The 26872-nt window shown below is 39.2% G+C and overlaps 1 protein-coding gene across 18 annotated transcripts in view; it reads left to right on the top strand.

Annotated features, from left to right (window-relative positions):
- The window catches only part of CNTN3 (contactin 3), a 370397-nt gene that overhangs the window by 45362 nt on the left and 298163 nt on the right, over positions 1-26872 (top strand). For 2 of the 18 annotated variants that reach the window (XM_021069236.1, XM_021069228.1), the window contains exon 3: positions 15326-15407. The exons of 14 other annotated variants lie outside the window; for them this stretch is intronic. Coding sequence is in view for 1 of the 4 variants with exons in the window: in XM_021069232.1 (XP_020924891.1) it covers positions 8205-8215 (11 nt within the window). In the remaining 3 variants the exon portion in view is untranslated. Of the gene's footprint in view, positions 1-5898; positions 8216-15325; positions 15408-26872 lie in introns of those variants that run through there. 2 more of the 18 variants (XM_021069232.1, XM_021069231.1) reach the window with 2 other exon arrangements.

Genomic DNA, 26872 nt, shown 5'->3' with positions numbered 1-26872 from the left:
TCTAGGTCTTTATCCATTTGGAGTTTCCTTTTGTGTATGGTGTTAGGGAGTGTTCTAATTTCATTCTTTTCCATGTGGCACCACTTAGTGAACAAGCTGTCCTTTCTCCATTGTATATTCTTACCTCCTTTGCCATAGATTAGTTGGCAGTAGGTGCATGGGTTTAATTCTGGGCTTTCTATCCTATTCCACTGATCTGTATTTCTGTCTTTGTGCCAGTACCATGCAGTTTTGACGACTGTTGCTTTGTAGTATAGTCTGAAGTCCTGGAGCCTGATACCTCCAGCTCCATTTTTCGTTTGCAGGATGTCTTTGGCTACTCTGCGTCTTTTGTACTTCCAAACAAACTTTAAAATATTTTGTTCGAGTTCTGTGAAAAATGTCCTTGGTAATTTGATAAGGATTGTATTGAATCTGTAGATTGCCTTGGGTAGTATAGTCATTTTGATAATATTAACTCTTCCAATCCACGACCATGGTATATCTTTCCATTTATTTGTGTCATCTTTGATTTCTTTCATCAGTGGCTTGTAGTTTCCAGAGTACAGGTCTTTTGTTTCTTTAGGTAGGTTTACTCCTAGGTATTTTATTCTCTTGGATGCGATGGTAAATGGGATTGCTTCCCTAATTTCCTTTTCTGCTCTTAGTGTATGGAAATGCCGTAGATTTCTGTGTATTGATTTTACATCCTGAGATTTTGCCAAATTCGTGGATGAGCTCTGACAGTTTTCTGGTAGCAACTTTAGGATTCTCTAGGTATAGTATCATATCATCTGCAAATAGCGATAGTTTTACTTCTTCCTTTCCAATTTGGATTCCTGTTATCTCTTTTACTTCTCTGATTGCTATGGCTAGGACTTCCAGAACTATGTTGAAGAGTAGTGGCGAGAGCGGACATCCTTGTCTTGTTCCTGATCTCAGTGGGAATTCTTTCAGTTTTTCACCATTGAGAATGTGTTCACTGTGGGTTTGTCATATATGGCCTTTATCATGTTGAGGTAGGTTCCTGTTATGCCCACTTTCTGAAGGGTTTTTATCAGAAATGGGTGTTGGATTTTGTCAAAGGCTTTTTCCGCATCTCTTGAGAGGATCATATGGTTTTTATTCTTCAGTTTGTTAATGTGGTGTATCACACTGACGGATTTGTGGATATTGAAGAACCCTTGCATCCCTGGGATAAATCCCACTTGATCATGATGTACAATCCTTTTAATGTATTGTTGGATGTGGTTTTCTAGTATTTTGTTGAGGATTTTTGCATCGATGTTCATCAGTGAAATTGGCCTGTAGTTTTCTTTTTTTGTGGTATCTTTTTCTGGTTTTGGTACCAGGGTGATGGTGGCCTCATAGAATGATTTTGGGAGTATCCCTTCCTCTGCAATTTTTGGGAATAGTTTCAGAAGGAGAGGTGTTAGCTCTTCTCTAAATGTTTGATAGAATTCACCTGTGAAGCCGTCTGGTCCTGGATTTTTGTTTGTTGGAAGTTTTTTTTTTTTTTTTGGTTTGTTTGTTTGTTTGTTTGTTTGTTTGTCTTTTTGCTATTTCTTGGGCCGCTCCTGCGGCATATGGAGGTTCCCAGGTTAGGGGTCTAATCGGAGCTGTGGCCGCCAGCCTACGCCAGAGCCACAGCAATGCAGGATCCGAGCCGCGTCTGCAACCTACACCACAGCTCACGGCAACGCCGGATCGTTAACCCACTGAGCAAGGGCAGGGACCGAACCCGCAACCTCATGGTTCCTAGTCGGATTCGTTAACCACTGCGCCATGACAGGAACTCCGGAAGTTTTTTAATCACAGTTTCAATTTCAGTTCTTGTGATGGGTCCATTCATCTTTTCTATTTTGTCTTGGTTTAGTCTTGGAAGATTGTACTTTTCTAAGAATTTGTCCATTTCTTCTAGGTTTTCTGTCTTATTGACATATAGTTACATGTAGTAGTCTCTTATGAGCCTTTGTATTTCTGTGATGTCTGTTGTTCCTTCTCTATTTTCATTTCTAATTTTATTGATTGGAGTCTTCTCTCTTTTTTTCTTGATAAGTCTGGCTAGGGGTTTGTCAATTTTGTTGATCTTTTCAAAGAACCAGCTTTTTGTTTCATTGATCTTTTCTATGGTTTTCTTTGTTTCTATTTCATTGATTTCTGCTCTGATCTTTATGATTTCTTTCCTTCCACTAACTTTAGGTCTTGTCTGTTCTCTCTCAAGCTGCTTTAGATGTAAAGTTAGTTTGTTTATTTGAGCTTTCTCTTGTTTCCTGAGGTGGGCTTGTGTTGCTATAAACTTTCCTCTTAGAACGGCTTTTGCTGCATCCCATAGGTTTTGGAGTGTCATATGTTTGTTGTCATTTGCTTCTAGGTATTTTTTAATTTCTTCTTTGATTTCTTCAGTGATCCATTGGTTGTTTAGTAGCATGTTGTTGAGTCTCCACGTGTTTGTGTTTTTTGCAGTTTTTCTTTCTGGTTGATTTCCAGTCATATAGCGTTGTGGTCAGAAAAGATGCTTGATATGGTTTCAATTTTCTTAAAGTTACCGAGGTTGGATTTGTAGCCCAGGATATGTTCAATCTTAGAGAATGTTCCATGTACACTTGAGAAGAATGTGTATTCTGTTGGTTTTGGATGACATGTCCTATAAATATCTGTTAAGTCCATCTGGTTTAATGCTTCATTCAGGGCCTGTGTTTCCTTATTGATTTTTTGTCTGGTTGATCTGTCCATTGCTGTAATTGGGGTGTTAAAGTCCCCCACTATGATTGTGTTATTGTCGATTTCTCCTTTTAAGGTTGTTAGCAGTTGCCTTACATATTGTTGTGAACCTGTTTTGGGTGTGTAGATATTTAAAATTGTTATATCATCTTCTTGGATTGATCCTTTGATCATTATGTAATGTCTTTCTTTGTCCCTTAAAATATTCTTCATTTTAAAGTCTATTTTGTCTGATAAGAGTATTACTACTCCAGCTTTCTTTTGATCCCCGTTTGCATGAAATATTTTCTTCCATCCTCTCACTTTCAATTTGTATGTATCCCTAGAAGTGAAGTGGGTCTCTTGAAGACAGCATATATATGGGTCTTGTTTTTGTATCCATTCAGCAAGTCTATGTCTTTTGGTTGGGGCGTTTAGTCCATTAACATTTAAGGTAATTATTGATATGTATGTTCTTCTTGCCATTTTATTAATTGCTTTGGATTTGTTTTTGCTGCTCTTTTTTCTTTCCTTCTTCTCTTGTTCTTTTCTGCCTAGAGAAGTTCCCTTAGTATTTGTTGTAAGGCTGGTTTAGTGTTGCTGAATTCTCTCAGCTTTTGCTTATCTGTGGAGGCTTTGATTTCTCCTTCGAATCTGAATGAGAGCCTTGCTGGGTAGAGTAATCTTGGTTGGAGGTTTTTTCCTTTCATCACATTAAGTATATCATGCCACTCCCTTCTGGCCTGCAGAGCTTCTGTTGAAAAATCTGCCAATAACCTTATTTGGTTCCCTTGTATGTTATTAGTTTCTTTTCCCTAGCTGCTTTCAAGATTTTCTCTTTGTCTTTAATTTTCGTCAGTTTGATTAGTATGTGTCTCGGGGTGTTTCTCCTTGGGTTTATTTTGTATGGTACTCATTGTGCTTCCTGGATTTGAGTGAGTGATTCCTTTCCCATGTTAGGGAAGTTTTTGGCTATTATCTCTTGGAATATTTTTTCTGTCTCCTTCTCTCTCCCTTCTCCTTCTGGCACCCCTATAATACGGATGTTGGTACATTTCATGTTTTCCCAGAGTTCTCTGAGACTCTCTTCATTTGTTTTCAATCTTTTTTCTTTTTTCTGTTCCGCATTCATAATTTATTCTAATCTGTCCTCCACCTCGCTTATTTGTTCTTCTGTCTCCTGTATTCTGCTGTTGGTTGCTTCTAGTGAATTTTTGATTTCAGTTATTGTATTTTGCATCTCTTCTTGTTTAAGTTGTATATCTTGTATCTCTTTGCTCAGTGTTTCCTATAAATTATCCATCTTTGCATCCAGTTTATTTCCAATGTCTTGCATCATCTTCAGCATCAACAGTCTAAAATCTTTTTCCTGGAGGCTAAGAATCTCCTCCTCACTTAGCTGTTTTTCTGGGGTTTTTTCTTTCTCCCTCATCTGAGTTATAGTTCTCTGTCTTTTCATTTTTATAGGTTTTTGGTGTGGTGACCTTCTTACAGATAATAGAGTTGTAGCCTCTCTTACTTCTGATGTCTGCCCCCCTGTGGCTGAATTCAGTATGGGGCTTGGTGTAGGCTTCCTGATGGGAGGGGCTGATGCCTGCCCCCTGGTAGGTGGAGCCAATTCTAATCCCTCTGTTGGGTGGGGCTTAGTCTCTGGATGGGATTAGAGGCAGCTGTGTGCCTGAGGGGTCTTTAGGTAGCCTGTTTATTGATGGTGGGGCTGTGATCCCACCTGGATAGTTGTTTGCCCTGGGGCTTCTCAGCAGCTGGCTGAGGGGTGGGTCCAGATTTTGCCAGAATGGCCACCTCCAGAGAAAGGCACTGCTGCTGAATATTCCCGAGAGCTTTGCTTTCAATGTCCTTCCCTCACAACAAGCCATGTTCACCCCTGTTTTCCCAGGATATTCTCCACGAACTACAGTCAGGTTTGACCCACATTCCCATGGAGACTTTGCTTTGCCCTGGGACTCAGTGCAGGTGAAAGTCTGTGTGCGCCTTTTTAAGAATGGGGTCTCCATTTACCCCAGTCCCGTGGAGCTCCTGTGCACAAGCCCCACTAGCCTTCAATGCCAGATGCTCTGGGGCTCCTTCTCCCTTGCCAGATCCCCACAAGTGAGAGTTTGATGTGTGGCTCAGAACTCTCACTCCTGTAGGTGAGGCTCTGTGAACCACAGCTTCCCACCCAGGAGGTATGGGGATGTTTATATCATGAAATCGCCCCTCCTACCTCTTGATGTGGCCTCCTCTTTTTCTTCTGGAGTAGGGTATCTTTTTTAAGGTTTCTGGTCCATTTGGGTGGAGAATGCTCAGTCTTTAGTTGTGAATTTTGTTGTTTTTAGGAGAGAAGTTGAGTTCCAGTCCTTCTATTCCACCATCTTAATCCAGTCTCTCTCTCCTTCTATTGTGAGTTAGATTATGCCTGCCCACAAAAATGTTTAAGTCCTCACCCTCTGTACCTGTGAATGTGACCTTATTTGGTTTTTTTTCTATTTTTAATTTTTAATTTTATTTTATTATAGTTGATTTCAATCTTCTGTCAATTTCTGCTCTACAGCAAAGTGACCCAGTCATATGTGTGCGTGTGTGTGTGTGTGTGTGTATTCTTTTTCTCATATTATCCTCCATCATTTTCCATCAAAAGTGATTAGACATAGTTCCTTGTGCTATACAGCAGGATTTCATTGCTTATCCACCCCAGATACAGGAGTTTAGCATCTACTAACCCCAAACTTCCAGTTCATCCCACTCTCTCCCCCTCCCCCTTGGCAACCACAAGTCTGTTCTCCAAGTCCATGAGTTTGATTCATTTCTGTAAATAGGTTCATTTGTGCCAAATATTAGATATGAGAGCTATCATATGGTATTTATCTTTCTCTTTCTAACTTACTTCACTTAGTATGAGAGTCTCTAGTTTTATCCATGTTGCTGCAAATGGCATTATTTTGTTCTTTTTTATGGCTGAGTATTCTGTTGTATATATGTATCACATATTCTTAATCCATTCATCTGTCCATGGACTTTTAGGTTGTTTTCATGTCTTGGCTATTGTGAATAGTGCTGCAGTGAACATAGGGCTGCATGTATCTTTTTCAGTGAAAGTTTTGTCCCCATGTATGCCCAGGAATGGGATTGCTGGGTCATATGGTAGTTCTATATTTAGTTTTCTGAGGTACCTCCATACTGTTTTCCATAGTGGTTGTACCAATTTACATTCCTACCAACAGTGAAGGAGCGTACCCTTTTCTCCACACTCTTTCCAACCTTATTTGGAAATGTATCTCTACAGGTGTAGTCAAGTTAAAATAAGGTCAGACTAGATTTAGGTTGGCCCTAAATAAACCTAGTGGTTGTGTCCAGTGTCCTTATCAGGACAGAGCAAGAGACTGAAAGACAATTGGAGACACAGGGAAGAGGACCACATGATGATGGAGGCAGGGATTGGAGTTAGGCTGCCACAAACCAAGAAGACCAAGAATTGCCAGCAACAGCCAGAAGCTTGACAAGGCAAGGGAAAATTCTTCACTGGAGCCTTGGAAAGAGCCTGGACCTGCAAACATCATCACTTTAGGCTTCTCTCCTTCAAAACATTGGGAGAATAAGTGTTGTTTTAAGTCACCTGTTATGTGGTAATTTATTGTGGCAGCCGCAGAGGACAAATATACCTCCTTTTGCTCTGTTAGGAGTGGTAAGAGACCTCATCTGTTGCTAATTTTAAGACAACATCCCATGATCATTTCCTTTAACCTTGTTCATATGTTTGTGACTTGTCCTTGTCTCTTGATTAAACTGGCTTTCATTCAACCAATTGAATGTGCCATCTCTCTCCTGCTGGAACAACTCTGACTGGCACACCCAGTTTCCATTCTTCTCTTTTTCCTTTAAGTTACAGAAACACTTTCCCTTTACTATTATCGTTATGTTTTGGCTTGGCCCATGTTCACAAGGTTTTTCTGAAATTTTCCATCTCCTTTGCAGCTAGGGATGGCTTTGTGGCTAATTTCAGTTTGGTGGATATGAGTGAAAATGATAGGTTCTATTTCTAGGTTCTGTTCTGTGGTTGATTGAATGATGGTCCCTCAAGTATATCCATGTCCTAATCACTGGAACCTGTGGAATGTGTGTGTTCCTTTCTGTAGCAAAAGAAACTTTCAATGTGCAGTTAATTTAAAGATCTTGAGATGGCATCCTGGATTATCTGGGTGAGCCCAGTGTAATGACAAAAGTCCCTATAAGAGGGCTGCAGAGAGTTAGGGTCATGGCAGTGTGTCATGGAAGCAGAGGTTTGAATGTTGGCTTTGAAGGTGGAGGAGGGGCCATAAGTCAAGGAATTCTTGCAGCCCCTAGAGACTGGAACTCTTTTAACACCTTGATTTTAGCTCATCAGATCCATTTTAGACTTTCAACCTCTTGAACTGACAGATAATAAGTTTATGATGTTTTAAGCCACAGAATGTTTTTTTGGCATTTTTTTATAGCAGCAGTAGGAAAAAAATGAAAAAAAGAAAACCACTTGTATTCCACTCAGGTATTTTCCTTTTCCTCTGGGTTGGACCATGAAAATGGTAGAACCTAAACTGGACCTTGCAGAGGAGGATGGTGGAGGAAGCTATCCTAGATACCTGAGTGACCTCATGGCACAGAGCTATTGATGTCTGCATTGCAAAGTTAGAGAAAAATAAGCTTCTGTCTTATTGGGGCCACTGTATGATGAATTTCTTTGTACCAGCCTATACTCTTAACAATCTCCTCTGGCCACATTTGTCAGGATTCTTAATTTGTAAGTAATATCAGCTGACTACCTGTTTAAGCAGAAGGGGTATTTATTTAAAGGGTGTTTAATAAATCAAGGAGAAAACATCTATGTGGGCCACAGAGCCAAGCCAAGAATGTGGAAAACACCATGGACCTCTTACCTACCTTGTATCATGAATACTATGACCAGTGTAAGTTCCAGGTGCCAGAATTGCTGTTGTGTGTTCTCCAGAAAATGAATGGCACCACCACCTTTGCCATCACTCTCCACTGAGATGAATGTTGACAGTCCTTGTGACTCTGTGCCATCAGCTTCCCATTCAAAGTCTGGGGAGGGTGCATTTACTTGCCAGAGCCTAAGTCATGAACTGCATGATAGCAAGGAAGCCTGGGGTAAAACAAGTTTCTGGCAACTGGGGTTCTGTTCTGGGCAATTTAGCCCAAATGGGGACAGTTCTCATATGTAGGTAATGAGGATGGTGGCTACCCAGACAGAGTGGCAGAAGTCCACTCCACCTGGGATAGGAACATGAGGGTAATTGTAAAGTGGGTTCCATTATTTACTTAGCAGTAACATCTTGGAACTTGACACTTGCAGATGTAACCTTTTCAGTAGGCAGTGATGTGTCTGTTTTTAGCTCCCACTATTTGAAGAGCTAATGTGTATTTTTTTTTTTTTTCCATTGAGCTTATTTGGTTTCAAATGAAAAAGGTATTCTGAAGAGGGGAAATGAGAAGGCAGAAACATCTGCAATCTGGCAACCAAAAGAAGCATGAAGAAGAGGTGGGTTGAGCAGTGGAATGTGTAGAAGCAAATAGATAGAACCCAGCAGCTGTGGTGGGGATGCTGCTCAAAGCCACTCCCCCAGAAAAGGAACAGGGGGGCAAACCGTTATTGAGTTGCATGATGCATTGGAACATTGAGCTAATCAGGCAATCTAATTGACTGAACATCTGCAGCTGCGTGATCATTATTCTCAGATGGGCATTCTCTCTGCATGCCAGGGCTGCCTCAGTGTCTCTCAGCCTTCCTCATGAAAGCTTACATTGGGGTTTATATTTCAACTGCTTTGAATTGCACTGAAATTCAAGTGATTAAGTATAAGGTCAAATACAGTAAATTTTTTTTTTCTTTCCTTTGTCAGAACTGCTTCGAAGGAAAGGTTGGAAAAGTTGAAGGGCCCAGGGGGAAGGGTACTTCAATGACTTGACTGAAAGCGCTCTGGAACTGTGTTAATAGAAAGCAGCCAGGCAGAATTCAGAACTGAGCCAGGATGCGAAGGGAGAGGCAGAGAGAAAAAAGAATGCGCAGCCAAGGTTTCCAAAGCCTCCACCAGCTTACCTTGAACTCATTTTTGAGCAAAGTGATTTACCTTCACAGGCCCATCATTAGCCCCCCCTTTTTTTTTCTTTGAGTTTATTACCTGGATATAATTTGTGTCATTGCCTAAGTCCTAATTATTTTCAATAACCATTTTCTGGATGCTGTTGCCATAGCATCTAATTCTTAGGCAAACAGAGAAGAAATAACAATGACGTGTGTACCTTCCCTTTAGAGACCAAAGGAAAGATTTAAAAAGGGAAGAAAACTCAAGAAATAAAATTTTTTAAAGAGAGGAAAACAGTATTAATGGAGGAAATTATGAAAATAACACCAGATGCAACAAAAGCAGGTCTTGATTTACTTGTATTTGTATCTGACTGTGTAAAATTCTGATCGTGTTTATTTTCACAGCTAGTCATATATGCTAGAATCCATTACCTGCAACTATGTTAACATTTTGTTTTGTTTTGTTTTGTGTTGTGTTGTCAGTGGTTTATGCTGGGGATGAGAATAGAAAATGATGTGGCTGGTGGAAATGCTGTGAAAATGCCAAGAGGCTTATAAGATCTCAGTCCCAAGGGTTTAGGTGAATTACTGTCCTAGATGAGTCAGGTTTGTGAAAAGAGCTTACTTCAGATCTTCTGGAAATGTGGTGGTTTATTTTTTTATTTTTTTATTTTTTTTTAAGCATCATGTGGAGCTGCATTTTGAATGCTAAATCCGATTCAGTCTTTCTTACTTGTGAAATATATGGTCAGTAGAAATAAAAATAAAATGTGTTTCTGTAAAAAACATGATTCTGTGATCTCTTGGTGAAGAAGGCATGTCCTCTTTAAAAAATGATTTGGAGAAATCATTTATTTACCAAGAACTGGCGAGTTGTATCTGTGCCTGAAGTAGAAAGTGCTGAGAATATGATGGTTTTTCCCAGTCCCTTTCTTATGGAGCTTCCTTGCTGGAGGAGAGGACATGGGCACTAAATGTGAAAATAAAGGCACATCATCAACGCAGGGAGTCATAATGGATATGAGGACAGTACAACAAGGTTTTGGAACCGGGGAGGTGAGGGAAGGAGGACCTTTCTGGAAGAAGGTTTCTCCTGAGTAGAGACCAGAAACGTGAGAAGAAAAGGCAGCTGTGGAGGCTGTGGCAGAAGGAAGATTCTTAGACTTCAGCAAGTGCAAATGCCCTGAGAAGAACACCCCTGACTTACTGGAAGAACAGGAAGAGGGCCGCCTTGATCAGAGGGCAGAGCAGGAGCCTGAGAGTGAAGGAAGAGGAGGTTACAGGGAGAAACAGGGACCAGGCATGGAGGCCCTTGTGGCCCATGATCAGGAGTCTAGATTTTATTTATTCCACAGACAAGGGGAAGCCATTGAAGAAGTTTAAGCAGGGGACTGTGCTGATCTGTGTTTTTAGACCTTGGCTTCTGGGAGGAGAGTGGAAAGGAGGAAGGCAAGAATAGAAGCAGACTACTTAAATTTCTGTTTCAGTAATCCTGTTGAGAGATTAGGATAGTTTGGATTCGGGTGGTGGCCTGGAGATGAGAGACCCTGATAGATTTTTTCTGAATTGCTATAAATACATGTTTGCATGCATGTATACACATAAATGTGTATACTTGAAATTATAATTCACTATTAATTTTATTTTGTATGTAAAATTAAATATTATAAGGCATTTAAAGGAAAATAAGGCAAGTGAGGCATGTATAAAAATACCTGACTTCCTTTTGAAAGTTATCAATAATAACTTTATCCATGATAAGCAATAACCCTTATCAGGCAGTCACTCTTTACCTGGCACTATATTCAGTGCCCTGTAGCTAGTAGCTCTTCTGATCCTCACGAGGCAGGTGGCATTATTATTCCTCTTCCAGAGGAGGAATTGATGGTGAACTGGTCAGTGAGGTCACTGCTGGGATTTGCATCCAGGGTTGTCTGGCTTCCACACTTGGGTGGTACTGACACTGTGTAGCGGCATCCTTAGTCATCCAGTTCACGTGGTGAATGGAAAAATCACAAGTCTCTTGAGTTGATGCTCTTGGAATAAGGGATACAGGATCTTACTTTCCTGGGAGAGGCATGCTCTGAACTACGAGAATTAGTTTGGACTTCCAGATTGCATGTTAACTGAGACAGTTGTCTCCGTGATTCTGGTAATGAGTCCCTGAAATACACTTTGGGGAGCTACAAAATCTGTGTCTTATTATATTAAGCAATTGCATAGTGTGATCAGAAAGCCATCTAAAGAGAAGAAAAAAGTCCAAGTAAAATAGGATGACTGGGTCTTCATTTCCTCTGAGGAAGCAGACTTTTTTTCCCCCTTCCCTTTCTCTTTTTCTCCTTTGTGGCTAAAATATTGCTTCGTGTCGATGTGTTTCTTTAGGTTTTGGGTCCAGGTTGGTTATGTGTGTCTTTGTTTATTTTCATCTTCTATGTTTCCCCTCCAGTTCTGTCAGGACTAACGGCCAGCCACAGAGCTCCCTGCTGGTTGAGGTAGCCGTGTAAGTCACAAGGTACACACAGTGACTGCCACATGCCAAAGTCCCCGAACGTGGAACCCTCTGAGCTGCTGGGAAGCAGGGCTCTAATGAGGCCCCAGAGGAGCGGGGGTGGCCAGTGCCTCTCTGTCACATCGCTACCGAGGAGTCAGCAACATCCTGGGGGTTGTTAATACTGAAAAGCCCATTGATGCAAATTGTTTAAGTCCCTATATCTAAAAAATAAGGTTTTTTGGAGCAGAAAAGTAGCTTAGCAATTCTTCATCTACTTACTTCACTTTGCTGGCAAGGAAGCTGAGCTATAGGCTAGACATGAGAACTTGGTAAAGCTTTCACAGTGTCAGAACTGGGACTTAAACCCACTTGTGTGAGTTTTTTCCTAGTAATTTTAATAATGAAAATAGTTGTTAATGTTTATGTAGCTTATTACTTCTTGTGCCTTAGATTATTGGTTCTTAGAATAACTCCTGGAGCAGAGTTCCTTGTATTTAATCCCATGTAACAGGTGGAGAAAATTATAATATATATATTGACATATGTAAGTAATTTATTGAAAGTCAAAGAGGTAGTAAATAGCAGATTAAAGACTCAAACCAAGTGCATCTTACCAAAGACTATGCGGATCTTTTTTATGCTGTTCTTTTTCCATTTGACTCTTGAGATGATATATATCTGATTTAAAAAAAGAAAAACAGGGCTCTGTATGCCACAGATCATCATTTTTAATATATGGCATAGGGATACATGGAGATGTCATTAACAGTTGCTGAGGAATGTTGCAAAGGTTTACTTCTAAAACTGGAAGATGTCTTAGATGGTATGGTGTTCCTGGCAAGATCAACTTTGAGACAGCGATCTGCATGTAGGAAGTTTGTTTGGGAGTGCTTTCAGGGTCAGCTCCTGTGAAAGAGTAAAGGAAAGAGGATTGAACCAAGGAAGGAGGTGAACTGTGACGTGGTAGTTACATCAGAGGCTCAGCCCCTCTCATGGGGAGATCTGAGCTGAGATGGCTCTTAAGGATTGCCTTGCCCTGGGTCATGACACTGGCCCTTTATACCCCCTTCAAAAGGCAGCAGTTGCCTACAGGCTGTCACAGAGGAAGGAACCACTGAGTAAGGTGATTCTCTTTAGCCCAAGGCACTTCCTGTAGAAGGACTCTGCCACCTGCACTTGCAGTGGCTAGAGTCATGAATGCCTCATTCTGAAGGGACCTCTGCAGTCCACCTCTTGTGCTGAACACATCCAATTGCTTCATATAATAGGTTTTTGGAAACAGCTTCTTCACGATTCTTGTTGGTCTTATGTTTTGGAAAAACTTAACAAATATTTAGTCCTGTTAGAGGACCGCCAATAGAACAAAATCCATTATATCCCCCTGCCTTTGTTCTCCATGTGCAAAACCTGTATATCATTATACAGATAATATATTAAAAATATTGTATAAATAATTACTTGTAGAGACAGTTATTGGCTTTCTACTTTGCTCTCTGTTCTAGATTCTCCGTAGCTGCCACTTCCTTTCCCTCTTTCTGTGTTTACTGATCCTCTAGCATGTAGACCCTGAAGTGACTAGGTACAGACTACAACTTAAAGTTCACTGGGGCTCTGGCTGTGCCCCCCTGCTGGAAGTATTCCCTCCCTGAGAACAAAGGTTTTTAAATAATCAGAATTTCAATGAATGTAAAAAAGAAATTTCCTATGTGTGTCAATGAAATTCATAAGTGAGGCCACTTCAGCTTCTATTCCTCAGTTCCTAGATGTATGTATTCTGCTTATTAAAGACACAGAACTGGAGTTCCCATCGTGGCGCAGTGGTTAACGAATCCGACTAGGAACCATGAGGTTGCAGGTTCGATCCCTGCCTTCTTCAGTGGGTTAACGATCCGGCGTTGCCTTGAGCTGTGGTGTAGGTCGCAGACGTGGCTTGGATCCTGCGTTGCTGTGGCTGGCGTAGGCTGGCAGCTACAGCTCTGATTAGACCCCTAGCCTGGGAATCTCCATATGCCGCAGGAGGCGGCCCAAGAAATGGCAAAAAAGACAAAAAAAAAAAAAAAAAAAAAAAAAGACACAGAACCATAAAATGATCATTGATTTAGGGTTTATTCTGTGTACTAGAGAAAGATACCTCATTCTAACAAGAAATCCTCTGCATACTGATGCCTCACTGTACCTTCGGAATGCCTGGACAACTGGGTACCCATATGTAAAACAAGTTAGACCACTGCTTAGCACTACAGGCCAAGTCATTTCAAAATAGGTGATGGGCCTACCTATAAGAGCTAAAACTATAAAATCTTAGAAGAAAAGTGTAAATTTCTGTGACTTTGGATTCGGCAGCGATTCCTTAGCTATGTCATTGAAGTGTCAAAAAAGACAAAAATTGGACTTTTTCAAAATTATAAACATTTGTGTTTTAAAGGACACATTAAGAAAATGAATAGGTAACCAATAGAAAGGGGTAAAATATTTTTAAAGTCATATATCTGATAAGAGACTTGTATCCAGAATTCATAAATAACTTTTCAAGGCAAGACTAAAAAGACAAGTAACCCAATTTTTAAAATGGTCAAAGGCTTTGAGTAGACATTTCTCTAATGAAGATATACAAATGTCCAATAAGCACATAAAAATATACTCAAGACAATTAAAAGATAAGCCACATACTTGGAGAAAGTATTTATCAAGCACATTTCTGTTAAAGGACTGTGATTCAAAATGTACAAAGAACTCTTAAAATTCAACAATAAGAAAACAAACAACCTGGTTAAAAAATAAACAAGAAATCTTAATGGAGACCTCACCAAGGAAGATATACAGATAGCAAATAAATGTATGAAAAGATGTTCCACATTATATGTCATCAGGGAAATGCAAGTGAAAATGATATACCACTACCTAAGTATTAGAATGGCCAAAATCCAGAACTCTGACAACACCATACACTGAGGATATGGAACAGCAATAACTCTCATTTATTCCTGGTGGGAATGCAGAATGTTAGAGTCACTTGAAAGACAGTTTGACAGTTTATCACGAAAGGAAACATCCTCTTACCATATGATGTAGCCACCATGTTCCTTGATCTTTACCAGAGAAGCTGAAAGCTGTGTCCATACAGAAATCTGCACCTGGATGTTTTAAGGCAGCTGTATTAATAATTACCAGAGCATGGAGGTAACTTAGATATCCTTCAGTAGGTAAATGGATAAATTAACTATAAAACTTCTGAAAAGTGGAGTATTATTTAGTGCTAAAAAGAAATGTTCTATCAAGTTTTGAAAAGATATGGCAGAACCTTAAATGCCTATTTCTAAGTCAAATGCACCAATCTGAAAAGGTTACATATTGCATGATTCCAACTCTTTGACATTCTGGAAAAGTCAACACCGTGGAAACAGTAGAAAGATCAGTATTTGCTGAGGGTTAAGGGAAGAGAAGGGTGGATAGGCGGAGCACAGATGATTTTTTAGGGCAGTAAAACTACTCTTTATGATACTGTAATGATGCATATATGTAGACATTTTACCAAAATCCATAGAAGGTATAGCACCAAGAGTGAACCCCAAGGTAAACTATGGACTTGGGTGATAATGAGTTGTCAGTGTTAAGTTCATAATTTGTAACAAATGTACCCCTCTGGTGTGGGATGTCGATAACCTGGCAGGCTATGTTTGTATGTGGGGCCGGGTGGTGGGGGGGATAGATGGGCAAAATGTATATTTTCCAGTCAGTTTTGCTGTAAACCTAAAACTGCTCTAGAGGTTTTTTGTTTGTTTGGCTTTTTTTTTTTTTTTTTTTTTTTTTTTAGGGCCATTCCCGTGGCACATGGAGTTTCCCAGGCTAGGGGTCTAATCAGAGCTGCAGCTGCCAGCCTACACCAGAGCCACAGCAACATCAGATCCAAGCTGTGTCTGCGACTTATACCACAGCATGGCAATGCTGGATCCTTGACCCACTGAGCAAGGTCAGGGATTGAACCTGCAACCTCATGGTTCATAGTCGGATTTGCCATCATGGGAACTCTCTAAAGTCTATTTTTAAAAGTGACCATTATTTCACTTTATCAGGCTGACAGCCTCTTGGTATTGTGGAGTGTGTTAAGACGATTGGCCCCTGTGCCCTTGGGCCCCCTTCTGCATCACCATTGCGGTAAAGTAGTGTTTTTGTTTCTTTGTTTGTTTATCTGATGTGCTATAGTGATCTTACTTTGGATGATTTAGATACCTTATAAGCCTTTATATTGTAGTTCTAGCTAAGATGCATGGGCAGAAAAGGCAGTTTTATACCTGGAATATAAATTAATTTCCATCAAGATGAATAACTGTACCTTCCAACATGGAAGGGCTTTGATCTAAGTCTCCTCATTGCCCAGTTTCACCTGTTTGTGGGGTATTGCCATGTGGGGGGACTCAGCATTGCTCGCTTAATGGCAGCTTGGCCTTGCTTTGTCGAGTAGGGAAACCATGCTTTGGGGCCCATCCATAGCCTTCCATCTGTGCTGCCACTCCATTCATATACCTGTTGTGCCACCTCCGTGGTGGTTGTTGATGAATGTGGCTGATACCATCTGGTGAGCTCTTCTGCCCAAACTGGGTATTTGGTCTCTCTATGGTGTGTGTTATCTTGTAATACTCAGGTCTTCACATTTTGTTCCCACTCCTATTTTTGCTTACATGACTGTCCCCCCAGGTTGCCCTAGCTCTGATCTACAAATTTATTTTTAGGCTCCTGACCAACTATTTACCACTGTCTTGCAGTTCATTTTATTCTTACCTTGGGATACTCCTGTTTTAACAGCAAATGGATGCTCTTCCCATTGTGAAGGTTTTCCTCCACTGCTATCTTTCAGGATCACCTCTGATCGAATATGTGGTATAATGGTTTATTTCTGATTTGCACCCACATACATAGCTGGCTGGTCTGATCCTGCTTGTGCCTGATCCCAGAAATACCATTTTCATGTTATGATGGATTTCTGATGTGCCTGCCTGACCAGATGTTTTGATGGGCCTCATTGAATCCAGGTTGTGATGGCCATTTCTGTCAGAATGGTCATATGATATCCCATGTAATATCAGACATCTCTCTTTGCCAGGGCTCAGTGGTGTTCTATAGACTGTTTTTCAAGTGGTATATAATTCTTCACTGCAGATGGCATGTACTTGCTCCAGAACCCTGAGGGGGTATGCTGTGATTCTCTTATTGGGGCTGGCTATAAACAATGCATTTACCCACCGCTGATACCTCTAAACCCATAGCATCTGCCGGGTCATTCGGCCCCAGGAGAAGGGCCGCTTATGCTACTGCCTTGGTCTGCTGCAGAGTCTTTTCCTGCTCCAGTCCTTCAGCATTGGCAGCCTTTGCATCACATGTTGAACAGGTCAGAGAGGTATTCAGAAGAGAAAGAAACTTAACTAGTGCTAGAAGGTTTGACATGAAGTTTCTGTCCTTCACTTTGGGGAAAATGTCCCAGGTCATGGGACTGTAACAATTAAAAAATTTCAAAAGTGCAGCCATGAGTCAAACCACTGGATGTTGGTTGGGTTTTCCTCCCACCTTCTGGAACATTTGTATTATATCCTGCCTTCTAATATCTTTGGAGTTATCTTGCTCAATTGGTCTGATTATTATGATGTTATTGGTATAATATCATGTTCTGCAGAGTATCCACATTGTCTGAGTCCCTTGAATCTATAGCATGTCAAGGAGTGGAAGACTTACTGTAGCCTTGAGATGAGACCATAAATGCATACTGTTGTCTGTCTCAAGCCAGTGCCCTAGAATAGTATAGAAAGCTCAGTGATTTGTATTATGAGTCCTACATATTTTATTTCAAAAGCTGATATGGTATATAAAAAGGACATGACCAATATACATGTGATTTTGAGAAAAAAAATTCTAACTAAATTGTAAAAATTCTAACTAAAATATTAACCATTGGAATTCATCAGTATGTTAGGTTAATAATTCTGACCAGGAACTGTTTATTCCCTGAAGGTAGGAATATTTTACTATGTCATCAGAGTCAGGAAGTAATTTTGAAGACCCATGTGAGCATAGTAAATATGTACTGAAAAACCATCTGATAAGGTTCAGCTGCCATTCCTCATTTAATACATAGATAAAATATAAATTATTTACATATGATAAAGGCCATGTAGTCAAAACTATCAAAGCCACATATATTGGTCTAAATGATCAACTGCTAATATTAAGAAGTAGACAAAGATGCCTTTGATCATCATTACTTCCAAAAACATTTTCTTATCAAATCTACATGATTTGACATAAGAACAGACATGTAGATTAGCAAATAGAATACAGAATCAGAAGTAGATAATTATATGTATAGTAATTGTGTATATACCAAAAATGTCATTTCAATGTAATGGTAAATGGATGATTAATTTAAGAAATAGTACTGCAACAATCACTATCCATCTGGAATAAAATTAATGTGGACCCCTTACCTAATATCTTTATATAGTATATATAGTATATATATGTGTGTGTGTGTGGATAGATAGATATGAATTCTGTATGCATAAGGAGTTAGATTTTAACAAAATAAAATTTTTGAAGGATATTTAAGAGGCTATGTGTTTAATTTAGTGGTGAGAAAACAATGCTTAATCAAGATAGCAACACAAAATATTTTAAAAACTATAGACATATTTTCTATGTAAAACTTAATGAAAATAACTATATAAAATATTAGCATGAAGAAAATCATTTTCATTGTCAAATATGTTGAGGAGGAAGTTCCCATTGTGGTGCAGCAGAAACAAACCTGGGACTAGTATCCATGTGGATGCAGGTTTGATCCCTGGCCTTGCTCAGAGGGTTAAGGATCAGGCATTGCTGTGAGCTGTGGTGTAGGTCTCAGGCGTGACTTGGATCCCAAGTTGCTGTGGCTGTGGCATAGGCTGCCAGCTGTACCTCCGATTCGACCCCTAGCCTGAGAATTTCCATATGGTGTAGGTGCAGTCCTAAAAAGCAAAAATGAAATAAATAAAATAAAATGTTGAAAATTTCTAACATGGATGACAGGTGCAAAGGGTTAATACCCACAATATACAAAGGGTTCTTAAAAATAGATATCTGTAATTACATGTCTTTATGTACAGTTCAATAAAAAAAAATGAAGAAAGAAACCAACAGGCAGTTCATGGAAAAGTAAAGTCAAAGAGCTAACAAATACATAAAAAGATGCTCAAATTCATGACAAGGGAAAAGTGAAAAAGTGACATTTGATTGCTTGGTAGAAATGCAAATTGTTTACTCTTTTAGTAAAACAATTTGGTGTTTATATTTTACATATATTTTCATTTCTGGAAATCTGTTTTATATAAATGAAAGTATGTGTGTGTGTGTGTTATATGAGGACTATCAAAGTGTTGGAAACGGTTGCATTTGTTTTGATACATCTATTCACTGTATATTATATAACTATAAAAATGATGTATTAGTGTTATGCCATTGACTTGGAGAAATTTTCATTGGATGTTACTAAGAATAGCAAGTTGCAGAAAAAAATTGGAGTTCCCGCTGTGGCACCATGGGTTAAGAATCCAGCTGCAGAAGCTTGGGTCACTGGGGAGATGCAGGTTTGCTCCCTTGTCCAGTTGCAGTGGGTTAAAGGATCCAGCATTGCCCAGCTGCCACACAGGTCACAGCTATGGCTTGGATTCAGTCTCTGGCTCAGGAACTTCTGTTTGCCCTGGGTGCTGCCATAAAAAAATTATGTGTGTGTGTGTGTGTGTGTACCCATATACCTTTTACAAATCAATGACAAACACTTCATATAAGTATACATGTATGCATGAGTATGTATGTATGAATGTATATGTGAATGTTTTAATAAAATTATCAATAAATATCAGGGAAACTATGGACAAATACCTGAATATGGCTTGTTAACCTGGAAGAAGTGTGATGGGAATGACAGTAATGTGTGTTGATAGAAAAAAGAGTGAAGTGGAGAGAAGAAGTAATAAAAGAAAAAAAACTTTAGTAAATTGGCAAAATTAAAAAAAAAAAAAAGGTTAAAAAAACAGACCAAGTGGAAATTAGAAATTACTTTGGTTGCTTGTGAATGTAGGTATTTGTTGAGTGATCGCTTAAAGTATCAAGAAATGAAACCAAATCAAGAAGAAGTTTTAAAAGTTACTAAAGAATAATTCAGTTGAGTGGTTAAGAGCAGATATTGGACCTGGTTCTCAACTCTGTCCTTCATCTCCTGACGATGGTATGTAGATACAGGCTACCATAAGCAAGACAGCTTTATTGATGCCATTTTTTTTGTTTGTTTGTTTTTGTCTTTTTGCCATTTCTTGGGCCGCTCCTGCGGCATATGGAGGTTCCCAGGCTAGGGGTTGAATCGGAGCTGTAGCCACCAGCCTATGCGAGAGCCACAGCAACGCGGGATCCGAGCCGCGTCTGCAACCTACACCACAGCTCACAGCAACGCCGGATCCTTAACCCACTGAGCAAGGGCAGGATCGAACCCGCAACCTCATGGTTCCTAGTCGGATTCATTAACCACTGCGCCATGAGGGGAACTCCATAATTTTATATTCTGCTTTTTTTTTTGGTCTTTTCTTTGCCTTTTCTAGGGCCGCTCCCAAGGGATATGGAGGTTCCCAGGCTAGGGGTCTAATCGGAGCTATAGTCACCGGCCTACACAGCCACAGCAACGTGGGATCCGAGCCGCGTCTGCAACCTACACCACAGCTCACGGGAACGCTGGATCCTTTAACCCATTGAGCAAGGCAGGGACTGAACCCGCAACCTCATGGTTCCTAGTCGGATTCGTTAACCACTGCGCCGCGACGGGAACTCCTTGATGCCATTTTAATTATTTGCTTTACATCACTGAATATTTGGGTATCACTGAATATTTGGGTATCCATGAAAACTGAGTTTCATATTCAAAGATTCTGTATGTTTTGTTAGAAAAAAAAGAAAAATCAAGGACTTGACTTTGGGAGGTCCCATCATGGCTCAGTGGTTAACGAATCCGACTAGGAATCATGAGGTTGCGGGTTCGATCCCTGGCTTTGCTCAGTGGGTTAAGGATCCAGCATTGCCGTGAGCTGTGGTATAGGTTGCAGACGCGGCTTGGATCCTGCTTTGCTGTGTCTCTGACATAGGCTGACAGCTACAGCTCTGATTAGACCTCTAGCCTGGGAATCTCCATGTGCTGCAGGAGTGGCCTAGAAAAGGCAAAAAGACAAAAAAAAAAAAAAAAAAAAAAAAGAACTTGACCTTGAAATGCAATTTTTTACTATTATTCAATTGAAAAGTTATTATAGTTGATTTGCAATGTGTTGGATGCTGCACTACAGCAAAATTATTTCAGTTATACAGATACACATGAAAGATCTTTCCCTTAACCATATTTAGTTTATATTAATTAATGCAGCTTCCATGTTTGTGAATAAATACAATACTTAGATTGATGCCTGTGAACAGACAGGTGGAGTTTATGCTCCCTTCAGATGTGGTGGTGACATTTGAGTCTGGTAAAACTGATACCAAATAGATTTCAAGTTATTAAAATATCATGGAGGGTAGAGGGGATTCCAAAAAAAAAGATAGTTTACCAAAGCCCTGAAGATGGGGCTGGTCAAATAGCATAATACATACCTTCAGAAAGATATTTTGATGAGACCGAAGCATCTAAATTGACAGCCCGTCAGATATTAGAGGAATGTTTTGGATAGATTTATGTTTAGAAAATTCAAAAGCAAATAATGGACATTTGAATTTTAGTTTGGGGTAATAGCCACTAATTGCTGTGTTAACTAGGTGGTATTTGGAACAGTAGCCCTGCAAGGCAAACACCGCAACATTGTCTTCTGGAACTTTTGTTGTATTGTCTATATGGTGTTTTGGAATTATGTTAGGCTTTTTAAGATTGTTTGTTCTATACCTTGAAATTGTTTTGAAAGATTTTTCCATTACTTCTCAACCTCATTGTACCAGAGAATCACTGAAGCTAGATGTGTACAGTGGACATTCCCTGATGTCACATTGGTGTCTTCCTTCAGTTAATCCAAGATTAAGTAGCTTCTATATAACTGCTTTTTAAAATAAGCACTTTAGGAGAGTTACTGTTATGGCTCAGTGGGTAACAAACCCAAGTAGCATCCATGAGGACATGGGTTTGATCCTTGACCTCGCTCAGTAGGTTAAGGATCCGGTGTTACTCTGAGCCGTGGTGTAGGTCACAGACGTGGCTTGGATCCCATGTTGCTGTGGCTGTGCTGGAGGCTGGCAGCTACAGCTCTGATTCAACCCCTAGCCTGGGAACTTCCATATACCATGAATGCAGCCCTAAAAGCACAAAACAATAAAAATTAAAAAAAAAAAAACCACTTTAAAGAATTCTGAAGGGGATGATTCAAGCCTTATCTTTCTAGAAGCGCTCATACAGTCTTCGTTTTAGAGTAGAAGATAGTCAATAGTCACACTCTAAACTTTTGAGAATCTGTTATGTATCTATAAATAGCTATTCTTATATGAAATTAAGCTATCAATCCAACAATAAATAACTTAATACTTATAAAATGATATTGCAAATACTATATTAAAAGCAAAACTTTCAGACATATGTTCAGTGAAGGGTTCAGCAAGAGGATCTGAAAATGGATAAAGTCTCCTTTAAACTGTAAAGTTTCTCCAAGTCAGGCAAGTTATACTCTTGAAGAACTGGTCATTGTATACTGTTATAGCATAAGGTTCATATCATAACAGTTCATATCATAACATATTGAGAAGAAATTCTAATAATGCCTTTCCCCTTTCAGTGCCAGCCTGACCTCCCATGTCAGTTCTTCCAATTTATTTCCTACCTTGTAGTCTATGATCAATATAGAAAAATCAGTTTATGTTCTCTCTGACTCTTGTATTCCTGAAGTTGCTGATTAATATATCCTCAGTGACTCTACAAAATCCACCATTGCCAAATTGAAAGTTTAACTTGAACTTGTCAGTCAAATATGATAAAAAGCCGTTTGCACAGTAATAATGTTCTTTTGTGTTCTTTGAGCTGTCTTTGTGCTTGACCTTCCTTTACACTGGAAAAACTCTTCATTTGAGGACTTGGTTGGATAATCACCACATCACTGCCCTGTGCAGTTACATTTCCCGTATTGTCTCAGTTGTTCTGCCCAACCTTGGCATTTCTGTGATCTTCTGATTGGGAAAGTGGTGCTTTGAAGTCTTTGTTATGTTAACCAGGATCCACTCTTAGGCTTGATTATATATTGCCTATGTGTCATGCTTTTTTTTTTTTTTTTCTCTTTTTTTGGGGGGAAGGTTGAGATAAAATTTAGTATCTGTACGTAAGTTATGAATGTTAAGAACATCTAGGTAAAATTAGATGACAATATTGAAGGTCTAAAGTGTGGAACTTGTGATTTCTACTAAATCAATTTGTATCAGTAGACATGGAGAATATTTTAGTTTTTTCATATTAACTCATATTTCCTGTGAATGAGTACTTTTTTTTTTTGTCTTTTTAGGGCTGTGCCTGTGGCATATGGAGGCTCCCAGGAGCCACAAGCCTGTGCCACAGCCATAGCAAAGCCAGATCTGAGTAGTTCTGCAACCTACACCACAGCTCGTGGCAACACTGGATCCTTAACCCGCTGATCAAGCCTGGGGATTGAACCTGTGTCTGCATGGATACTAGTCAGATTTGTTTCTGCTGAGCCACAATGGGAACTCCTGAACAAATATTTTTATCTTTCTCCATTTTGGATCCCAGAGTATTTTAACTTAAATACCCTTTTTGTAGAAAAATAATAAGTGTCATAACCAACACTTTGCCAGGAGCATTCAATCCAGAAAGCCTTAGCTTGGCTACATCATCTTTGAAATGTTCTCAGAAGCTCTGCTAGCACCATAGATTATTATTTCTTTTTTTATTTTATTTTATTTAAAAAAAATTTTTTTTTTCCCACTGTACAGCAAGGGGGTCAGGTTATCCTTACATGTATACATTACAATTACATTTTTTTCCCCCACCCTTTCTTCTGTTGCAACATGAGTATCTAGACAAAGTTCTCAATGCTATTCAGCAGGATCTCCTTGTAAATCTATTCTAAATTGTGTCTGATAAGCCTAAGCTTCCGATCCCTCCCAATTTCTAAGCAATAAATTATATGCTAGTTTAAAACCTTTATGCTGGTAACATTGTTTTCTTAAAGGCCTATGTGTTCTCTTTTATCTTGGAGACCAAGTCGAAGTTTTCCACAGGTTCCATGTATTTTCTACCTGTTGAATACTCTGAAACTTAACACACTGTTTTTTTTTTTTTTTTTTTTAACGCACTGTTTTTAACTATTAGGTCAATTTCGGTAGTGTCAAACTGTTTTCTTATAATCAGCACTTTTTTTTGTTGTAAAGAAAATATAAAGCCATAAGGTAACTTTTACAGTTGTAGAAATAGAAATATACTCAAAATCAGTGAATCTTTTGAACACCATTTAAACCGTACATATAATGGATACATTTATACTGCTAGCTACAGTCAAGGTTGTATGATTGAGTCATGTCAAATTGAAACAGTCATTGTTTCTGATTCATCATGTTATCAGATCCTACTTGGAATAATTGATGATAACTTATTTATTGATTCTCACACAGCTGTGTGGATCAAAATTGCAAAGACAAACTAATGCCATTTGCAGCAACATGGATGGATCCAGAGACTCTCATACTAAGTGTAGTAAGCCAGAAAGAAAAAGGCAAATACCATATGATATCACTAATTTGTGGAATCTAAAATTTGAAACAGATTATCCTATCTAAAAATGACAAAAAACAAAAAACAGAAGCAGATCATGGCCAGGAAAAGCAGACTTGGGGTTTCCAAGGTGGGAAGGGGAGGGAGTGGGATAGGTGGGGTTGGGACATTTGGTTTTTTTTGGATGCAAACTGTTATATTTTGAATGGATGGGTAATGGTATACTTCTGTATAGCACAGGGAAATGTGTGTGATCAGGTCACTTTGTTGTACAGCAGAACTTGATGAAAGATTGTAAATCAACTATACTTTAATAATAATAATAAAATAACTTTTACAGATATGTACATCCTCAAACCTCAGATTTTCCTTGGTTAGAGCAAAGACATATGGATTTCTCAAACTCTCCTTGGTAGTAATCCACTGTTTTAATGGTCTAATTTATCTTACTATAATTTTGCAAGTGCTACCAGGTTAATTTTTCTAAGTCACTTCTTTAAAGGCATCTTTATCCCAAAGCCTCAGTGGCTCATCATTTTTATAGAATGAAATTCATACTTTGAGTGTGTCATTAAGCCCCTCCTCACCGTAGAGAAGGCTGGAATGTGCTACAAACACAGCCTTCATTCTAATTTATCATTCACCAGAAATCCATGGTCACTGCACTAGATTTTTTGTGGTTTCCTCTGGAATCCATGATAGACATTGGCAGGAGTGGCATTCCTTCCAGGTGAAGTCAGTTTTGTCTGAGAACCCAACTTAACATAGTTTTACATAAAGCTACAGCCAGTTAGCTGACATATAAAGTTAAACCAGTTTGTCATTGTATTCTATCTGAACTGTTATAGTCTCTATTTTTATAGTATTTAGAAATTGTAGTATTTGCTTTTATAGTGAAACATTTCATCCATACACAAGCGTGTATGTTGCATGTACATAATTTATAAAGAACAATAAACTCTTATAAGCCCACTACACAACCTAAATAATAGAACATTATCATACCTTTGAAGGCTATTTTATTTCCTTTCTATCCCAGTAGTAGAGTTCTCTGTACTCTAGAGGTTGGCATATTTTGAACTATACATTTATCATTTTCTGCTTTTTTTTTTTTTTCTTCTTTTTTAGGGCCACACTCGTGGCATATGGAGGTTTCCAGGCTAGGGGTTGAATTGGAGCTACAGCTGCTGACCTACACCACAGCTCACAGAAAAGCCAGATCCTTAACCCACTGAGTGGGGCCAGAGATCGAACCTGCAACCTCATGGTTCTTAGTCGGATTCATTTCCGCTGCGCCACTACGGGAACTCCCATTTTTTTACTTTTTATTTCAGTTTTGCTATGTATTCTTATACTCTGTACAGCTGTTAGATTTGGGATTTTTTTGGATTTAACATAAATGGGATCTACTCTATTCTTCTGCAGTATGCTTTATTCTTCATTCAGTATACTGTTGAGATTTGCTTATGTAGCTGTATTAAAGTATACTTCATTAATTCTCTCTGTTTTGTAGTATTTCATTGACTGTATCTGCCACAGTTCATTTATCTAGTACTTATTGAAGGACTTGTTTGTTTTATGTTTTGCTATTACCCTTAATGCTACAAGGATCATTTTTGTACACCATGAATCATGTCCACATGCAAGAGTGTCTTTAGCGTGTATACTCAGGAGAGGAACTTCTTTACCTTCAGTTTTACCAAATAATGGCCGGTTTTTGTCCAGAGTGGTTTATATGAACCTGCACTGCAGCAATCAAGGTATAGAGTTATTTTTGTTTCACCTCACCAACACTTCATATTCTTTAACTTTTTCATTTTTACCTATGGTTTTATCCAGGTTTTGCCATTTTCCGTAATGCTTGAAAGTCTTCGTTTTGAGTTTTCGTATTTTATATAATGAATGTATATTGCATGTTAAATTAAACTCAAAGTTTAGGATCTTTTAAATGGAAAAATAGGCTACAGAACAATCTTTATGTTATGATGGCAAACATATAAATAAAAATATACTACCCACATGTGTATGTATATACACATAGAAAATAGATGAATGATTGCTTAATATTACTTGATTCAGTGAGACCACTTGGCAATGCATTTTGATATGGAGCACAAGTTCATATGTCCAACATACAGGGGGGGCAAACAAACCATAACTTCAGATTTTAGAGCAGAGGAAGGTTTATTGCAGGGCCATGCAAGGAGACAGCTGGCTTATGCCAAAATACCCCGAATTCCCAGAAGGCTTTCAGCAAAGCTTCCCTCCCCACCCCACTCCGCTCCCCGACACCAGCAGCATATGGAAGGTCCCAGGCCAGGGACTTAATCTACACCACAGCTGCAGCAATGTCAGATCCTTAACCCACTGGGCCGGATATTGAACCTGAGCAGCTGCAGAGACAGTGCTAAATCCTTAACCCACTGTGCCACAGTGGTAACTCCACAGCAAAGCATATTTAAAGACAGGTGAGGTGGGGACACATGGATGGTTGTTGCAGACTTCTTGGTGTAGGAATACTTTGTTCTTGCAGCTGTCCATGTAGGTCAGATCTCAATGTTCCTGTAAACCTTCAACAAGATAATTATTATTCTCTGTTCTGCAACTTTTTATCTCTCTATGAATGGAATGCATTATACCCTTAAAGGTTAGAGCCTTGAGACTAGGCTGCCCTGTGTGTTTCACGTTATTGGCAACATTCTTAACTCAAAGCAAAACTTTAAAATACAAAAGTTAAAGAAACATCTGATATGAGTCTGGTTTGTTCTTCCCTACTACAGTTTATTCTTTGTATACTTGTTGGCTTAGGGGTTAATTGTGCAGTTTGGATAGAGAAAGCCAGAAGAAACTCTTCAACAAG

This window comes from Sus scrofa, chromosome 13, assembly GCF_000003025.6.
Source record: "Sus scrofa isolate TJ Tabasco breed Duroc chromosome 13, Sscrofa11.1, whole genome shotgun sequence".
NCBI lineage: Eukaryota > Metazoa > Chordata > Mammalia > Artiodactyla > Suidae > Sus > Sus scrofa.
The sequence above is the reverse complement of the archived record's forward strand: the minus strand, read 5'-3'. Positions and strand labels throughout refer to the sequence as shown.